The following is a 19626-nucleotide window of genomic DNA, read 5'->3' as shown; positions in this document are numbered from 1 at the left end:
TTTATAAATTAGATGAATTAGAAATTGATAAATCACGTATTATCAACCTCCTTTTAATTTTGACTAAATTTATATATTGTGTTAAGTTTACAAATCAACGACCAAGTTTCATTGCTTTTAAAATAATATTGATGTCATATGTGGATAACCTGAATCTCTCCACGAACCCAAAAAGGACCAAAAGACTCTCAAAACTGCAATTTATGTTAAAAAGATAACCTCAAGCTACTTTTTAAAATCTCACTTATGTGAACTGTTTATCCTGTTCTGTATTGTTAATGTAAATTGTGTGTGCGTTCTAATAAAGTAAAAAATAATAATAATAAATAAATGAATAAAAGATACCCACCATACTTGCCAACCCTCCCGGATTTTGCGGGAGACTCCCGAAATTCAGCGCCTCTCCCGAAAACCTCCCGGGACAAATTTTCTCCCGAAAATCTCCCGAAATTCAGGCGGAGCTGGAGGCCACGCCCCCTCCAGCTCCATGCGGACCTGAGTGACGTGTTGACAGCCTGTTCTCACGTCCGCTTTCCCACCATATAAACAGCTAATGATCGAGGGCGAGTTCTTGGTTTCTTATGTGTGTTTATTGTTAGGCAGTATCATTAACGTCCTCCCAGCGCGGTAACAACACACAACAACAGCAGTCAAGTTTTCGTCCCCCGTAAAGCAGTTCGTCTGCCGTAACAGCAATGTTGTGACACTTTTAAACAGGACAATACTGCCATCTACTGTACATGCATATGTGACCCACCCATAATGTGTCACATTTTTGTGTTGATTTATTCATTTTATTTTGTGGTTTGAATTCGTTTTTGGAGCTGTCATTATAGATTTATCAGTATTCACATTGGTCAGTAGGAGGCAGTAGGGCGTTTCTTCCCAATTGAATGCTATCACCTGCAGACCGGAAGTGTCTTGTCATTCTGATGAGCGCGACCAGTCTGTGAACAATTGAAACGTCCTGTGTGCTTTTTCCTCCTGTATAACAGGTTAGTTTTGGTGAATCAACTCACTGAATAATATCCATGTGATCTTTATAAGTTTAAGTACACATTCTGATGGTGGAGCCTAACTCTAAAGTGTTTGTGAGTTGTAGTTTGTATTTGTGAATGAATCCAGTGCACAGCTGCAGTAATCAATACAAAAAGGCGACGTGAGTGCGCAATGTTTATATAGGAACTTCTGATCCTAATTCAGGCTCCCAAATTAGAGCTCCCATTTTCTTATTGATTTTATAATGTATATTTGTATAATGCGTGTGTTCTGAAATAGTGACAGAATAGAACAAGGATGGACAATTCAACCCTTAACTCAACAATGAGTAGATGAGTGTTATGTGTGTGTAAATGTGTAAATAAATGAACACTGAAATTCAAGTATTTATTTTATTTATATATATATATATATATATATATATATATATATATATATATATATATATATATATATATATATATATATGTATACATATATATATATATATATATATATATATATATATATATATATATATATATATATATATATATATATATATATATATATATATATATATAGCTAGAATTCACTGAAAGTCAAGTATTTCATATATATATCTTAACCACAACTCCGCCCCACCCCCGACCACCCCCCACCCCCCCACCTCCCGAAATCGAAGGTCTCAAGGTTGGCAATATCAGACAATTAAAATACGATTAAGTGCAATTCTTTTTCTACAAATTGGTTAATAGTGGTTTGGGGGAAATGTAATAGTTTGTACCTAACCTCACAATTATGGAATTATGCTGATATTTGTACCATGAATGGATTATCGTGGACCCCGAACTAAACATGTTGTAAAACTTATTTGGTTGTTACCATTTAGTGGTCAATTGGACGGAATATGTACTATAGTAAACTGATTCTGTACTGATTCATATGATGTATTCTCTTCCCTCACAATATGCTAATAAATGCAATCAAAAAAAGTTATTTTTCCAAATATTTTAAATACATTTGAATTTTAGTTCCATTAAACGATCGCATATAATTAATTATTGACGTGAAATTCCGGTTACAAAATGTTCAAAGAATAATTTCCATGAAAATCCTATTTACTATTGCTAATCGGAAATAGGATTTTAAAAATAAAAGTTTATTTCAACTGGGCTATGCACACACATGTTTCGGTTGGCAGTACAGTACCATCTAACGCAAAAAATAAACGATGTGAAGACATGGAAAAATAAATCTCCTACCATTGCAGAAACTGACTAAAAAATGTTTTATTGTGAAATAATTTACCGGAAGTGATATTGACCGACTATTACGGCGTGTTATGGCAACATTCCAGTCAGGGCGGTGATTCGTGTGGCTCTCCAAAGTCGAGTGAGTCACTCATTAATGTACATTTTAATAGACATCATGGTCACCCTGAACTGAAGAAACTTGTTTTTTCTTTGTTATAAACAAAAAACACATAGTGGCCACGATGAGCAGAGAAGGAGACAAGTGCGTAAAGAGCGCACCTCGGAACCAGAAGCCATCCAAGACCTCTCACACCCAGCAGGGAACCATCCCGAGGAGGAACAAAGACAACCACAGTTGCAGCCAGCCAAAAGGGAAAGAGGTTAAAAGTGTTGCCAAACGTCCGGTAAGTGTGTCAACAAGTGCGGTGACGGAGTGCCAGAGGAGTCATGCGGCTCCAAGAAAGCTTTCGGACGCCAGTAATGCTTCAGAGGACCTGAGCAAAGACTCGGGATGCTTGTCAGGGAAACTCTCCTCCGACAGCAGCTCGGAAATCTCCGATTGTACTTCGGAGGGCAACAAGCGCGACTCTCCCACCGGCGACAACAAATTAAACAGGACGGACAGAAGAGCTTATCAGAGTCCGAACACTGACGGCATAGACGCTGAAGCAGCAGGGACCACCTGCTGCCCACCTATGGGCGCTCCTGCAGGGGCAATGACCTTGTACAACTCTTCTGGGGCATTTATGCACCTCATGATGGCAGAAACGACGGATGACTTGGTTAGAGAAGTGGACGAATTGAGGTCCGAAAACGAGTATTTGAGAGTAAGTGTCTATAGGTTTCATTAAAACCACATTTTATTTTTGATGAAGTATTGCAGAATTTACCCACGGTCACCCGGGCAATGGATGCTAAAATACAGTCCATAAGGAGGCCAGCAGGTGTTGTCAAATTATATTTTATATTTTATTTAGATTTATCACATGCGGTTGCAGTGGATTACTTTGAATTAATCACAATCGTATATAATTTATTTTTAATCTATATTGTGTTTCATTTTGAATGAGGAAAGACTGACTGCACTTGATATGTTTGTTATAACACCTTAAACATCATAAAAAAACTGTCCTGTTTTTCATACACATTTATCCATTTCAATGTGGATCTGTTAATCCTTTTGTGTTATTAATGTGCTATTTTAAAATGAGAACGTCTGCCTCAGAGTGTACATAATACTTTGTTGGTCGACGGTTCTTTCATGTCTTTTTTTGGTCCTCAAATTTACCATCAAGAGGGCCAACATGTTGGTTAAGGCAGGGGTCCCCAACCTTTTTTCCACCAGGGACCGGTTTACTCTATGCATTATTTTCACGGACCGGCTTTCCACATGTGGCAGATAAAAACAGCAAAAAAATTAGCATGAAAAATTAAACTCATTATAATGCTGAAGTTTTAATATAAAGGAATTGTAATATACATCTGGGCAGCACGGTGGAAAAGGGGTTAGTGCGGCTGCCTCACAATACGAAGGTCCTGAGTAGTCCTGGGTTCAATCCCAGGCTCGGGATCTTTCTGTGTGGAGTTTGCATGTTCTCCCCGTGACTGCGTGGGTTCCCTCCGGGTACTCCGGCTTCCTCCCACCTCCAAAGACATGCACCTGGGGATAGGTTGATTGGCAACACTAAATGGTCCCTAGTGTGTGAATGTGAGTGTGAATGTTGTCTGTCTATCTGTGATGAGGTGGCGACTTGTCCAGGGTGTACCCCGCCTTCCACCCGATTGTAGCTGAGATAGGCTCCAGCGCCCCCCCCCCCCGCGACCCGGAAGGGAATACGCGGTAGAAAATGGATGGATGGATGGATATACATCTATTAACAAGCTTATTGGTCTGTTTAGTGGGACAGGCGAAAGTTAAGCTGGAGAAAATGCGATAGTTTATAAATTAACTCATGTTTCTGTGTGGCCCGGTAGCAAATGCGTCACGGACCGGTACTGGTCCCCGGACCGGTGGTTGGGGACCACTGGGTTAGGGCATAGGCGCCGATGTACATTTCTGCCTGTGTGTGTGTATTAAAAAAAAGATGTTCAACGAAGTTAATATCCCAAATGATTTGTGGCTTTATTATTTTGTAAAACGGACAAACTCGCCACAAAATGAACTACAACAAGAATGATTTTCCAAAAGTTATTTTAAAGATTGAAAGTTGCCATCAATCCCACATGGGTGCTCAGCATTGTCCGTGGGTGCTAGGAACCTGAAGCACCCATGGGATCGGCGCTTATGGGTTAGGGTCTTCCATTTTAACTTGTTTGCTTTTGCAGCTTGTCAATACCGCGTCAACTGTCTATTTGTGCATGTATTACCGTAATGCTACTTGGACAAACTGCCCAAAATGTGTTGATAGTGACCTTTCAGGAAATGTGAATCATTCTGCAAATAGGTTAACTGCGTTAACATGTTTTATCTGGTTGATAATGATGACGGATAAATACACATGAACTCGTTAACTTTGATAGCCAGCTGATCAGTATTAAGAAAATGCAACAGGGGTTACTAGAAATTAGAACATTTTATGGCACGTCCTATATAACAATATGGTACAAAGAGGCTTGAAACGTACAATATTCCTAAAGGAACATTATCAATTGAACTAGATCAGTGTTTCTTAACTATAGGACAGGGCCCTTTTTTGGGCCACGACCACACTTTAGAGGGCCGCCAAAAAATATCTGTTTATCAGCTTTACGCCGCAGCGGTACTCATTTGTACTACACTTTTTCACCATATGTGGCAGTAACAACAATATCTTTTTTTATTTTTTATTTTTTTTATTTTTTTTTTAACAACAATATCAAACAAACAGAAGAAGTTATGAGCTAAAGTCATAGAGAAGTTTCTTAACCGCAAAAATGATGACTAAAGTGGTGAAGCTGTATTTTCATTTTCATTTTCATTTTACTGACAGTTAACTTAAGAAATATATTTATCATTAACTTATTTGATTTATTTTAGCACAACATCATTATATGTGCAATAATATTTTGTCAGGAATTTTAAGTCCCTTTTTCAGCAGTATATTTGGTTAGTACTGTACTTATTATACTTATATAATCAGCCTGACCTAAGCCTAAGGTTTATGTGTTAAATAATACTCTTTGTGATTAACACATGGTTTCATATAATTTGCCAAGGTTATAAACTAAGTAGGTTAGATATAATTATCCATCCATCCATTTTCTACCGCTTATTCTCTTCGGGGTCGCGGGGGGCGCTTATTGATAGTTAAAATCAAGAGTTAGATTACGGGCAGCACGGTAGAAGAGGGGTTAGTGCGTCTGTCTCACAATATGAAGGCTCTGGGTTCGATCCTGCGCTCGGTATCTTTCTGTGTGGAGATTGCATGTTCTCCCCGTGACTGCGTGGGTTCCCTCCGGGTACTCCGGCTTCCTCCCACCTCCAAAGACATGCACCTGGGGATAGGTTGATTGGCAACACTAAATTGGCCCTAGTGTGTGAATGTGAGTGTGAATATTATCTCTATATCTGTGTTGGCCCTGCGATGTGGTGGTGACTTGGTGGCAGGTTGTACCCCGCCTTCTGCCCGAATGCAGCTGAGATAGGCTCCAGCACCCCCGCAACCCCGAACGGGACAAGCGGTAGAAAATGGATGGATGGATGGATGGAGTTAGATTACTAATTCAGTGTTAATATTTGAGTCCGAGCCCGTCTGTCGTGAGAAAGTTGGGCCCTGAGGTCAAAAGGGTTAAGAACCCATAAACTAGATACATAACATTATATGATTTTCTAGTTAGCTGGCATAATGAATTAAATAGGCGGCATTGACTGGAGACCTGAAGTCCGCCTAATCAGCTGAGAAAGGCCCAAGCTTCCCTTTGACGATGAACAGAATAATAAGCATAGAAAATGGATGGATAAAAACAAGTATTTTTTAAAATAGACTATGGTTGGTGTTTGTTTCTGAGCATTGTATGGTGTCTGTACCAGGATGAGGTGGAGGAGTTGCGCTGTGAGATGCTGGAAATGCGTGACATGTTCCAGGAGGAGGAGGTATGCCAGCTTCAGGACCTGCGGCATCAGCTGGACGAAGCCAACAAGACCTGCCGGATCTTACAGTACCGCCTCCGCAAGGCTGAGCGACGCAGCATCCGGGTGGCCCAGACCGGGCAGGTGGACGGAGAACTGGTCAGGAACTTGGAGCATGATATCAAGGTCAGACAGCTCTTCTTCACTCACCCACAAATTAAATCCTCCCTCTGTTACAATTGGCTTTTTGGTCAACCACTACTACCCCCAATCACTAATCACACTGTTATCATAAATATAAATCCTTCAGAAGCATCATCCATGAGTGTTAGAGCACATCCTGCTTGAAAATCCATTAGGTCTTCATCATGATCCTTGTTTTTAATTTTTGTCTGATTCGTCCTTTATGAGTAAATTGCTAAATCTGACTAATATGTACATTGGTGCTCATAGTGGGCCTCCCTGGAATTACCTTGTCTATGTTATCAACATGAACTAACTTAAAGGGGAAGTATGATTAATTTAGTCTTTTCTGACTTATAAATGAAGTGAAGTGAATTATATAGTGCTTTTCTCTAGTGACTCAAAGCGCTTTACATAGTGAAACCCAATATAGCTTGCACACAATTTGGATGCCTATGTTTGTAGGGTTTTGAAAACAAAAAAAGGTAGGATAAAGTATTATTTTCATATAATCGTGGCATGCGCACATTAACAAAGGCGTGTGACATGCAGTGACATTAATGCGTTAAAGCAGCCTTTTTTAATGCAGAGTCAGAATCGATCGGAAAGTGTGCTAGTGTACATAATGCAAATGATGTGACCGGGTCAATGTGTTTATTATTTATGAAGACGACTTCAAGGTATACATTTAAACAGTGTACATTTCAAAAGATAATACTTTTGGAGAGGGTGCAGCGTTTGCTATCTGGTAACACCTCCAGAATTGAACATATGACAGACTCAAAAATGGGTTAAGAAAGTAACTTATTCACGCACAATTTAGACCAAAGCATATACAATACATATTATCTAGTCCACAAGGAAATGTTTTAAATATGTTTTAAACTCCTTTAATGTTTTACACAAGTGATAAATGCGAGCGCAAAACATTCTGTCATTGGCTTTGCTTTCAGGTTGCAAAGAGTGTGTCGCTGCGGCTCTATACTGAGCTGGAGGGCGTGCAGAAGAAGAACAGTCACTTGGATTGGGAGAATGAAATGCTACGAGAGAAGACACAGGAGCTGGATGTGGCCAAGCACGTCTTGCAGGCTGAGTTGGAAAAAGCCAGAGAGGTGTGACTTTTTAACTAAATAAGTGTGTTGGATCCAAATATGTCACCATTAAGAATGGTCATCTCGCATGTCCATCATGGTGACCCCTCCCAGCTGTGCCTATCCCAGCCAGCTGTCCCCCTCATCCCAAGGACGTCAGACGACACCCTGATATGAGCGGAGGGCAGGGCTAGCAGCTGCCCGGTGCCTTGATGGGGTGCAGCCGCCTGGTATGCTGAAGTCTGAACTCAGAGCAAAGCTGACGTCCTCCACTGAGAAGACAGAGAAAAAGGAGTAGAGGGTGGAAGCAAGTGAGAGATTACCAAAATAGACCTGAGCTTTTCTGCTTCATTTAAGCTTGGCTAAATCGGGATCAGCATATATTATGGCTTCCAGCAAGGCGGCGGTTGGCATGCCGACACAGTGACCTACAAACATCAACGAAAGTGTTTTTCCAAAGAAGTACCTTCAGCCCCCTCATAGTGTCAGCCTTCAGTTTTCTTCTGTCCTTGTTGTCGGTGAGAGTGCGCTCCGATGGCACGTGTCTAATTTAATCCAGGATTCTGTGCTCAGTCTGGTCCCTTCATTGGAGACAGCTGCTAGTTTGATACTATGGCAGAGAAAATCCACTTAGGTTACCTCATCCAAGAGCCTAAAACACAGGGAAGGAGGATTGGCGACCCTTACACTGCGCCTGTAATGTCTGTAAACCTGTTAGTGCCATTATAGTGAGCTGCAAAAGAAACGTTCAGTTGCACTTACCTGATAATAACAATGCAAAACGTCACGTCAAAACAAGAGTGCATTGAATTTCGACTTGAAAGAGCTTCTGTTTCCTGTTAATGGTGACTATTATAAACGCAGTCTGATCCCTCCCAGGTCAGTAAGACTATTGTGGGCGACAGACGCTGCTGGCATTCCTCACATGTTTCGAATTCAACATGAAGTCACTCCCTTCCAACTGGCTTGCACTTATTTCTATCAATCATGATGGAAATCTAAAACTATGACAAACCTCAGTCCATCCTAAGGTTTGATGTTTTTACAAATATTTAGTGACTTGAGCTCGATTGTTTGTTCGCATGTATGTAAGTGTGCAGGTTGCTTCCTGGTGATAGTTTTGTTTGTCAGGGATGGATGTTTCCTCTGATGCCACAGTAATCTGAAAAGCTGAAAATGAATTCCTGTATCTATTTGAACCGATGCAGTGCCAATTCCTGGTACTTGGGAGTTGATATCAGTATATACAGTACCTATTTTTTGTATAATTGTGTGTGTTCTTGGGGTAATGCATTTGAACTAGTTTAATAATAAAATATATGTTTAGGAGCTGATAATTATAACAGTGCTGTCCAGTTGTTATATCTTTTCTGACTTCCGAGCCTCATTTGCAAGTATGCATTCATTTCAGTTTTTCCTAATAGTTTTTTCCATTAAGATAAATGTGCCGTCTTGACTTTTGTTGAGCCATACAAAATGTTTGTACTGTAAGTATTGTATTTATTAAGATTAAGATTAGTTTATTTCAAAGGGGACAATGCAATTTCATGAAACACATGACTGCACATGGTTACAAAAGCCAGAATTTGCCAGAAGGCTAGTTTTCATCTGTAATCCCTTGGCATACATTACATACCAGCTGTTTGATTCTAACGTGCATCTCAGTCGTAGTTTTCAGTACCAAATTTAGAGGTGTTGAAATCTATTTAAAATTACTGATGCCAATCAGTAGCATGTACCGGTATATGTAATTCCTATGTAAATTCGCATTGAGCTAGCGCATCGTGAAAAGTGGAGCTGTACATTGTTAGCATGGAAATTATCAACACTACCTAGTTCACTACAAATATGCCTGTTTGTAGTGCTTGAGCCGGAGTCTGCAACAGGACATGACATCATGTGCAGCAAAGTTCTCAAAATATGGTACCATTTAGGGGTGTAATGATTAGTTTTAACAACAATTTGATTTGACTTGATATTTGTGATTGCTGATACGATTCAGGGACAATGTCATTTTTTTAGAATGATTCGATTCAATGTGATTCAGTGAGTTGAAATTGATTCAGTAACTTTTCTGCAAAAAACAAATAGTGTGACTGTCAAATAAATATTGGATACTGGACACTGCCAGTGAAGTTTCCTATATTCCTGTTATTTATTTTATGGGAAATATGTGTAAATGAATCATGGATACAAACAAGTAAGTAAACAACAAATAATGGCCAATGCATTCACATCCTATTTGAATAGAGTACAACCAACACTTTCATGTTCTCTTACATCAAACACTTCAAGAAATGTTCAATAAACTTACAGTAACCAACATTTTAACAGTAGAAGTTCCACGACCCGGCCATACAGTATCTGTTCTCCGCCCTGGTGTTGCCGATGATGGGCCAGCGTGTCAAGTGTGCGGAAGCGTGTTTGCCCCCTCATCCCTGTTGATGGTGTTGGGTCCTAGCTTCCTAATTTCCATAGCCTCCTTGATCCATCTCTTGTTTTTCTTTCTTTCTGATAAAATGACTTAACCTTGGCTGTCCTGCTGTTGTGTTCCAGAGATTGCTAACTTGCTTGGCTGTCCCTTCCGATGTAGCGGTCCCGTCTTTTGTGGCTTAAAGTTGTGTTGCAGCTTTAAATTACTGTGTTGTGTCCTTTGTATTTGTTGTGGCTTTTGCAACCGTGCTGTATTTGACAGCTTTTTGATTGTAATTTATGATATATTTTGTGGTGTGTGCGTTCGTTGTGACCTTTCTTAACCATCGTAGCGACTGGCGATCCGCCATTTTTGTGTTTATGACGCCACAGACGGACAAAATAAAAGACTTAGCATTTTACGTCATTCTCAAAAAAAGTTCTAGACTTTATGTAAAGTCTGCCGATTTAAATAAAATTAGGGATGTCCGATAATGGCTTTTTTGCCGATATCCGATTTTCCAATATTGTCCAACTCTTTAATTACCGATACCGATATCAACCGATACCAATATCAACCGATATTGATGTATACAGTCGTGGAATTAACACATTATTATGCCTAATTTGGACAACCAGGTATGGTGAAGATAAGGTCCTTTTTTTAAATATTAATAAAATAAAATAAGATAAATACATTAAAAACATTTTCTTGATTAAAAAAGAAAGTAAAACAATATAAAAACAGTTACATAGAAACTAGTAATTAATGAAAATGAGTAAAATTAACTGTTAAAGGTTAGTACTATTAGTGGACCAGCAGCACGCACAATCATGTGTGCTTACGGACTGTATCCCTTGCAGACTGTATTGATATATATTGATATATAATGTAGGAACCAGAGTATTAATAACAGAAAGAAACAACCCTTTTGTGTGAATGAGTGTGAATGGGGGAGGGAGGTTTTTTGGGTTGGTGCACTAATTGTAAGTGTATCTTGTGTTTTTTATGTTGATTTAATAAAAAAAAAAAAAAAAAAAAAAAAAATTAAAACCGATACCGATAATAAAAAAAAAAAACGATACCGATAATTTCCGATATTACATTTTATTTAGACATCTATGAATAAAATGTTTTCCTATTTCTAGTATTGATCAAATTTATCGATTACCTGTTGAAAGGATTTTGGACCAATACCAATCTTCTAGAAGTCAAACTTGTCCAGCACAGATCAATTAACTTGAAATTTTGGAATATAAATTGATCGATCTATCAATATATCGATCAAGCATTTGATTTTACGTTACTTGGTAGTAGCAACAGAATTCGGTTGATATCTATAAAAGTACCGAATTCGGTACCCATCCCTAAATGAATTTGCACCTTTATTCTTCTAATTTTAAAATGAGAAGTCCTGCACATCTGTCCTTCATGAGCTACAAGCATTTTCCATGCTGAGTATTGTTTTTTTTAATATAATTAGTTTGTTTTGTTTAATTTCCCAGAGCTGTTTGAAGAAGAGAAGCATCAGACCAGCACCTAATAAAGCAGAGAGGAGGCTCTCTCAACAGATGGAGGTTTGCTTTCTTCTTATCTTGTTCAAGTATGGCTGCAGACCTGTGGGAGTGCTAAGTATATTACAGTAATTGTTCTTTCACTGCAGGATGACAATGACCTCAAGTGCCAACTCCACTTTGCCAAAGAAGAATTGGCTGTCATGTGCAAGAAGCTCACCAAATTGGTATCAGAGAGTGAGGCCATGCACGAGCAGCTGGCTAGGTACCATTCAGTGTACGGTGACATAGAGGGCGCCCAGTCATCTGAAGGCAAACAAAGGTCCGCCCATGCCAGGGAAGCGGAGGTCAAAGTTCACTTGAAACTGGTGGAAGAGGAGGCGATGCTCCTGAGTCGCCGCATCGTAGAGCTGGAGGTGGAGAATCGTGGGCTGCGAGCAGAAATGAACGACCTGAGAGAGAAAGAAGGAGAAGTGGATGAGGAGGGGAATAGGAATGTTTTGGAGGAACATCTGTCACCTTCTACTCTGAGGAAGAACAGAAAGCAAAGATGTCAGAGGATGAGAAGTGTAGTGCATGAGAAGGAGCAGGACGAAAAGGCAAGTTTAGTGGAGACATCTTCACTCTGTAGTCATGAATCACAGCCTGAAGGACAGATTCCTTCTTGTCACATCACCAGAGAAGGTCCTGTAGGTGGCGAGTGGGATCCATCAGAGAGCGTCAGCAACCAAACACCAGACAGCGACCTGAAAGGAATTACTGCAAACAATTTTACAGCTCTCGTTGCTCTGAGGGATCATGCCTGCGTTTTTAGTTCTGCAATCCAGCTCATGATGACTCCATCCAAAAAGGGCCATTGTTCATCTCCCTCTTGTGCGCTTACCTCACCAACAGACGGCAGTTCAAATGGTTTACCGCCGTCACAGACGTTATTCTTCCCAGGGCCTTTGAACGAGGCACTGAAACTACTACAGGCCATGCTGCAAGCTTTTATCACAAGGATGGAGGTGCTTGTAACTGACAACAACTCTTCTCACAAGGAAGGTCAGGACTGCTATGGAGACATACGCAGAAAGCAGGAGTGTGTTCAAGATCTCCACGCCGCGGAGCTGGAGAGGCCAGAACCAAGAGTGAAAGGGTCACCATCCAAATCTGACCTGGTGCACAGCTGCAAAGAGCCCAAAATGCAATTGTCCATGCAGATTCTGTGGATTCTTCAACAGTGGTGTCAAGAAGGAAAAGAGGTAAATGATGATCCACTACCAGACTTTTACCATTAAATGTTCTTAAGCTCTGCCATATGTGAAATTATTTGATTCAGGCTCAAGTGAAAACCTTAACTGTGTTGCGGGGTTTGTTGGAAAGCCTCAGTGCTGAGCTCCAGGAGGAAACGCTTGACAGCAAGGCCAGAGTGGTCCGCAAGGCAGCAGCCGAGGTGAGGGTTTTCTGTACTGTAGAACACAGCGGGATGTCCTGCTGGTGATCTGTCTCTGGCTGGGAGCCCTCTTGACGGTTCAACAAGCACCACCAAGGGACTCCTGCCAGAGTATTGGGGCTAATCTCGTGTAGAAGCTGCGGCCAAGCAGGCCAGGAGCATTCAAACACAATCCGCTGAGAAGAAAACACACAGAAAACATTGTCCTCTTGTTCAAAACTATTTTATATGCTCATGCAGTGTGTTTCCCACCTATGCCTTCAGTGATGTCCTGCTTAGTTCGACTTCAAGAAATACCTCTCAAAATACCATAATTTGTCTCACCGCATGACCACGGCTGGAGAAATACTATACAGAAACACACTTGCACACTACTGAGTATTGAACCACCTCAACAGTGTACAAATGGGCTATTTTTTTGGCGCATTTAAAAATCAGTAAACCAGTATCAGCAATTAAAACATATTTTACGTGGCACTGTCAAAATTTTAATAATTGTAAAAAACATATTGAACATGAAGAAATAAAATATTTGAACTCACAATTTGGGCCCTGTGATGAGGTGGCGACTTGTCCAGGGTGTACCCCGCCTTCCGCCCGATTGTAGCTGAGATAGGCTCCAGCGCCCCCCGCGACCCCGAAGGGAATAAGCGGTAGGAAATGGATGGATGGGACTCACAATTTGTAGCACCCATCCGATGCCGTATAAGCCAGTGGTACCGCTCGTGGTTGATTGATTCGAGTGGAAGTGGCAGACAAACCATTTCAGCTTAGCTCGCTTCCAGGATCGGTTGACTTCATCTCACAAGATTTAATTTCTACTATATCTGCCACCTAATCAACGTTTTGCTCTCCTTCATCTCGGTGATTTCTCTGTATGACTCCGGTGCCACTTCCTGCTTTCGCAAATCACAACTTGTGATTGGATACTCACCAATCACAGTCACATTTAACATAAAGATATCTAGATGGACTACGGTCAACAAATCTTGATCTTATTGGCTATCGCAACAGTCTATCAACTGAATGTTCTCCGGTCGTTTACATTGCACAGCCGCTGCTAATGTTGATTCAGAAGGCCTCCGGCAGAATTCATACAGCATTGACAACAAGCTAGCTGAATTCTGCTCGGATAAAAGCAGCTCATGTGAATGTGCACGGACAAAAATTTTATTTCAGAAGTGGGGGACACAATTGGCTTTACTATAGATGGTCTGGCTTGAAGAATTAGATGCATGTTATTAAGCATGCATGATCAATTATTTATTTATTGGAGTGCAACATAAAGGATAGTGGAAAAAAAGTTAAAGTTAAAAAAAGTTAAAGTACCAATGATTGTCACACACACACTATGTGTGGCGAAATTATTCTCTGCATTTGACCCATCACCCTTGATCACCCCCTGGGAGGTGAGGGGAGCAGTGGGCAGCAGCGGTGGCCGCGCCCGGGAATCATTTTTGGTGATTTAACCCCCAATTCCAACCCTTGATGCTGAGTGCCAAGCAGGGAGGTAATAGGTCCCATTTTTATAGTCTTTGGTATGACTCGGCCGGGGTTTGAACTTCCAACCTACCGATCTCAGGCCGAACCCTCTAACCACTAGGCCACTGAGTACGTAAAAAGGAAATAAGAACAAAGAATACAATTTTGGACTCTGCAACTATTTTATGAGGCTGCGAGGTCCGGTATTAAATTTCATATTAAGCACCATGTGGGCAGCACAGTGGTTAGGGCAAGTTCCTCACAATAAGAAAGGTCCTGGGTTCGATTCACGGGCTCAGGGTCTTTGTGTGGAGTTGCATGTTCTCCCCGTGACTGCGGGGGTTCCTTACGGGTACTCTGGCTTTCTCCCACCTCCAAAGACATGCACCTGGCGATAGGTTGATTGGCAAAACTAAATTTGCCCTACTGTGTGAAAGGCAGTGTGAATGTTGTCTGTCTATCTGTGTTGGCCCTGCGATGAAGTGGCGACATGTCCGTGACCCCGAGAGGTACACGTGGTAGAAAATGGATGGATGGATGGATAAAGCACGCTTCTACAAGCTGTTTTTGCTTTTCAAAAGTGTTTGTCGTATCAAAGGTGGCGTGTATAGAGTTTAAAAAAAAATATCGATGGCCAGTGCACCCTCATAACCTGCTCTCTTCCTGGTTCGATATAACTACACTTGTAATACTACAAAAGCAGTGTTTGGAAAAGTTTATGATCTCACTCACCAACATTTTTTTATCATTTTTATCACAAATATTTTGACTCGCTATTATCTTGCATTTGACTGCTGATTGGTCAGCTACTGCATGCTGTCAATCAGTGTCAGGTTGGCAAGAAGGCTAATCAATGAGCTACAGGGACAAGCTTCAGTCTGAGCTGCGGTTGTCCGCCTTGACTTGTCTCCATTCAATAGCGTTACATTTTTTTGGACATCAAGAAGTGCAGGTGCCTGAAAGGCCTTTTGAAAAAGTGCAGGGGATGTCACTCCCTCCTTAGTAATCTTTCTTTCGCCTCTACAAGTTTATGAAGAGGAAACAGCAAACAAAGCATTGCACAACTTAGTATGCTGATGTTAAAACATTGTAAAGTTGAACAAGGTTTGGTGTTTGCTTCACTGTACTGCTTTTGATTACATGTTCATTCATCCAGGTCATTGTATTCTCAGGACATTCAATCGATCACAACTGGACTGTTCAGTTTGTTCTAGAACAGTGGTCCCCAACCTTTTTTGCACCACGGACCGGTTTAATGTAGGCATTATTTTCAGAGACCGGCTTTCCACTTGTGCCAGATAAACACAGCAAAAATAACTGCATGAAAAGTACAACTCACTATGACGCTGAATTAGTGGGAGCCCTGGGCTTGCAATGAGATGCAGATGGAAATCAGCCTTCGGCTACAATCTGTCACATTTGTCTTTTATATTTCCATTAATGTGCATTGTATCATGTCACAGAGGGCCAGGCGGAAGTTAAGTTGGAGAAAATGCAGTTGTTTATAAATTATTTAATGTTTCTCTGCGGCCCGGTAGCAAATGCGGACCGGTACCGGTCCCCGGACCGGTGGTTGGGGACCACTGTTCTAGAAGACGTTTCAGCAGGCTTCATCAGTTCACGCTGAGAGACCTTTCTTTTTAGACTACATTTATTGTAGTAACAAAAAGCAGTACAGAAACCTTTATAATAGACTTATATTGGTCAGTTCTACTCTAAAAAGACCAGACTAGATTTGACCAACCTAAGTCAATGATCACGCTTTTTGTTACTCCCAGAATGTTAAGATAGCGAAAAGGTGGAGCTGAACATTCTGGAGTTCCATGCTCAGTAACAATCTAATTGTTTTTTCATTCTAAGTGTGCTGTCAATGATGAAAGACCCTCTGATGCGGACAGGTTAGTGTTTTGTACATTTCCATCTTGTCGATGAGGTTTGGGAAGTGGAAATTCACTGGTTCCCCCACTTTTGTGTTAACAGACAGTGCAGTTCAATAAGACAGAGACTTCAGCGTCATCTTTTTCCACATACCTGCAAGAGGAAGGACTGGTGCTATCTGAGCCAGCAGGCTGCCCAACTAGACCGGGAGGACCCGGTTAAGACGTGGGACCATCTAATCATGCCGCTGAGCTTCCCAGATCTTAACTTTGAGCAGATGTCTACAGAGAGGAGTCATACTGCTCCAGAGAAGTCAACCCTCCGCATTTACTACAGCCCCCCGTCAAAGCGCAGAGTCCAGCTGGCTCAGCTAAAACAAAGCTCAGAGAGTGACCGAGAGTCTGTGGACACGCAGTCTCCCTGGTGCACACCGCTGACCTCCTTTTCGTCACTCTGTGTTGGCTCCTTGGCAAACCTGAGCGACGACATGAAAGAGATGGCGGCGGGTCAGAGGCAGGTGAGTCACAGCAGCTCACTGGTGCAGAACAGAACAAGATCAGTGGGACAAGGGGTGGATGTGGCCTGTTCTGGTACGCAGACCCAATCGACGCCACAGATGGTGAGTGTTGGCCTGCAGACAGAAGGACAAGTACCCACCACAGTGAGAAACAGTCCCTCACGGGCGGTCAACTCCTCTTTGGTGTCGCCGCGCTCTCGTCATATCTCCACCTCACTGGACAGACTAACAAGCAGAACCGAGAGGCCCAAGCTTTCTACCTCGTCCCCTAAATTGTGCCGAAGTCAGTCTGCATTTGGGGCGTCCTCTACTTTGAGCTCCTCATCTGCATCTGCCTCGCGGGATCGAATGTCAAATGGGTTTCATCAGAGCCAGTCCAGCCTTGTGTTGACCCGCCAAACTAGTCCCAGAGCTGCTTCTGGACAGAACCGCGGTCCTCCTCTCTGTGAGCCTCCGCGTCAGAGCCTCAAGCCCCCCAACAAGTCCGCAGGGGGTCTGGTCACCGAGTTCCTGCGTAGAGTGAGCTGCCGGGCAGAAAAAACGGTACCGGGGTCGGGCCAGAAGACGAAAAGCAGCCTGGAGCGTGTTCCCGTGAGGCCTTCTGCGGCCTCGCTGTCGAGGAGTGACAGCGTAACAAGAATCGTCAACCACAGGTTCATGAAGCAGAAGGAAGATGTCGTCCCAGCCCAGCAGAAAGAGAAAGAAAGCACTGAGAATAACGGAGTCACACACAGCCTGAGCTCCCTCATCGCAGACGTAAGTGGAAGGAGAGACATATCATACAAGTGATTGTATGATATGTCTAATTAATCTGTTTTAATCAATTGTCAAATAATCACACCATGAAGGGTGAGGTCAAATGTAGCGCAGTACTTGTCTGCAACCAGCAGAGGGGCTGTTGATTAAAAAAACCATGTCCACACAAATATTTTAAATAATTTAGGATGTCAATTTTGACCCTTTACCTCATGTAATTAATCACATTATTGCATTAATCATGTATAAACACAGATTAATCGCACATTTCACATCCAGCCTCTGTTTTCCAGGCAAGAACGTTTCTTTCTACCAGAACCTCCTCTGTTTTCAGGTCAACTCTGTAGTGCTGTGCAAGTTCGTTTACACTGCTATCACCTGTGCAAGTTGTCTGGAAGCTTTTCCATGCAACAACACTGTCCTTATGTGTTTGGACCATCTCATGCTTACTAAAGATGACTGAAGCTTTCTTACACTTCCACGTTCAACCATTTAGATGTATTCAGTGTTTGTTGTGTAAATATAACACAGTGCCAAAAAGTTGTGAGGAATAGATCTTGCAAGTTCAAAAAGCTTCAGGTTTTCTGGAGGTTCCTGGGGGCTATGCCCCTCCTGTTCTTCAAACCTAATGACACCCCTGCCTAAAAGTACACATATCCCTTTGTATTCATTTGGAAAAATACCTCATTTTGATCTGTTCACGACTGATTTTATCTATTGTTTCTTTGTGTCTTGCCGACCAGGATGTAAGTTACGACTGCAGCTCCAGCAGCACACTGACCTTCTGCTTTGCTCGTCCGTTTCGTTCTACCCCGAGACAAACGTCCAACCGGAGCAAAGTCCTTCGACACAAAGACCAGAAAACAGCGAGTACGGCCGTTGAATCCAACTGTGAGTGAGGTCAGGATCACAACATATAGTACTCGAGTAAACTCTGTGTGTGTTTGCATTAGTGTTGTTGTCTGTATTCATTTGAACATCCGTCAATTGATGTTTAAGGCACATTTGTTTCTTTTCCTCATTCTGTCAGCCTTCGGTGTATCTTTAATATCTGCTCATTTGTACACTGTTAAGCTGCTTTTCAGTGCAGCATTAAAAACAATCTGACTTGTGATTGGTCTTTTGTTTTTGTAAAGTTACTGTTTCTACCTCAAGCAGGTAACTGCTGACATTTATGACATGTAGGAATTGATCAATTGAAATCCAGCCAGTAGTGTCATTGTTTAATACTTAATGTTTATTCTAATTCACTTATACAGACTGTGGGTCACAGTCTGTGACACCCATTTGGTCAAATGTAGTGACACATGTCCCATTGAATAAAAATCTGAGAAAAACGTGTTCATCCATCTTTGACTTCACTTCACTCCAGGAAGTTTGCTGTGACATATTTTACTCCCTCCGAGGTCTTAATCAAGGCTCAAGACATTTATTTCAGCCACGTACACCTTCTTCATGTTACCAACGATGCCAAATATAATGCCCTCAGAACTAATAAAATAAGAAAACAGAACTTACAATTAGTCTGACATCCAATAAAAGAAACCACATTGATTTCACAGAAAGAATCATACCTCATTGGCCTCATAAACTCCAAGTGAATAAAGTTGATTTTCAATCCTAGACTCCATTAAGTCTTCTCGATCAAACACGTGTTGTCTCATGCTGCTTCCTTAATTCCGTCACACATTAATTGTCCCCCCAACAATGTGACCAAACCGGAACAAAAATTATGATTCCCCTCCAATTTACATGGGGTTTGTAACAAAAATAAAGTTAACATAAACTTGCATGAATTAACCCAAGGAAATAACTTTTTAATCACATTATGTGTTATGTTCACCATGAATTGATTCATCAACTTAAACAAGCTGAAAAACTTATTCGGGTGTTACCATTTAGTGGTCAATTGTACGGAAGTTTTAATCAATCAATCAAAGTGTACAATATGAACTTATATTTATGCACTGTATATATTTGATTGATTGATTGATTGAAACTTTTATTAGTAGATTGCACAGTACAGTACATATTCCATACAATTGACCACTAAATGGTAACACCTGAATAAGTTT

The 19626-nt window shown here is 41.3% G+C and overlaps 1 protein-coding gene and 1 long non-coding RNA gene across 3 annotated transcripts; one reads left to right on the top strand and one right to left on the bottom strand.

Annotated features, from left to right (window-relative positions):
• The first annotated feature begins 2332 nt into the window (after positions 1 to 2332).
• On the top strand, positions 2333 to 19026 carry LOC133621596 (uncharacterized). Of its 2 annotated transcripts, XM_061983740.1 has the most exons (10): positions 2333 to 2373; positions 2469 to 3061; positions 6244 to 6468; positions 7419 to 7577; positions 11475 to 11546; positions 11633 to 12727; positions 12805 to 12918; positions 16261 to 16298; positions 16381 to 17551; positions 18295 to 19026. In XM_061983740.1, coding segments are annotated over exons 1-10 (3624 nt in total). In that variant the 5' UTR covers positions 2333 to 2372; the 3' UTR covers positions 18451 to 19026. The 2 variants fall into 2 exon arrangements, with proteins under 2 accessions (XP_061839724.1, XP_061839732.1); XM_061983748.1 differs by having other exon boundaries at positions 2350 to 3061.
• Positions 7115 to 19247, bottom strand: LOC133621606 (uncharacterized). The gene is made up of 3 exons (XR_009817678.1): positions 19126 to 19247; positions 8023 to 8166; positions 7115 to 7828 (listed from the first exon to the last, which is right to left on the bottom strand). It is a non-coding gene; the product is annotated as an uncharacterized lncRNA (long non-coding RNA).
• Between the last annotated feature and the right edge of the window lie 379 nt (positions 19248 to 19626).

Source organism: Nerophis lumbriciformis, linkage group LG01 (genome assembly GCF_033978685.3).
Source record: "Nerophis lumbriciformis linkage group LG01, RoL_Nlum_v2.1, whole genome shotgun sequence".
Taxonomy (NCBI): Eukaryota; Metazoa; Chordata; class Actinopteri; order Syngnathiformes; family Syngnathidae; genus Nerophis; species Nerophis lumbriciformis.
The sequence above is the reverse complement of the archived record's forward strand: the minus strand, read 5'-3'. Positions and strand labels throughout refer to the sequence as shown.

Excerpts from the sequence above, each read along its gene's own strand:
- LOC133621596 (XM_061983740.1), top strand. Across the intron at positions 16,299-16,380 it reads AGACCCTCTGATGCGGACAG|ACAGTGCAGTTCAATAAGAC; the intron begins GTTAGTGTTTTG and ends TTGTGTTAACAG. Across the intron at positions 17,552-18,294 it reads TGAGCTCCCTCATCGCAGAC|GATGTAAGTTACGACTGCAG; the intron begins GTAAGTGGAAGG and ends CTTGCCGACCAG.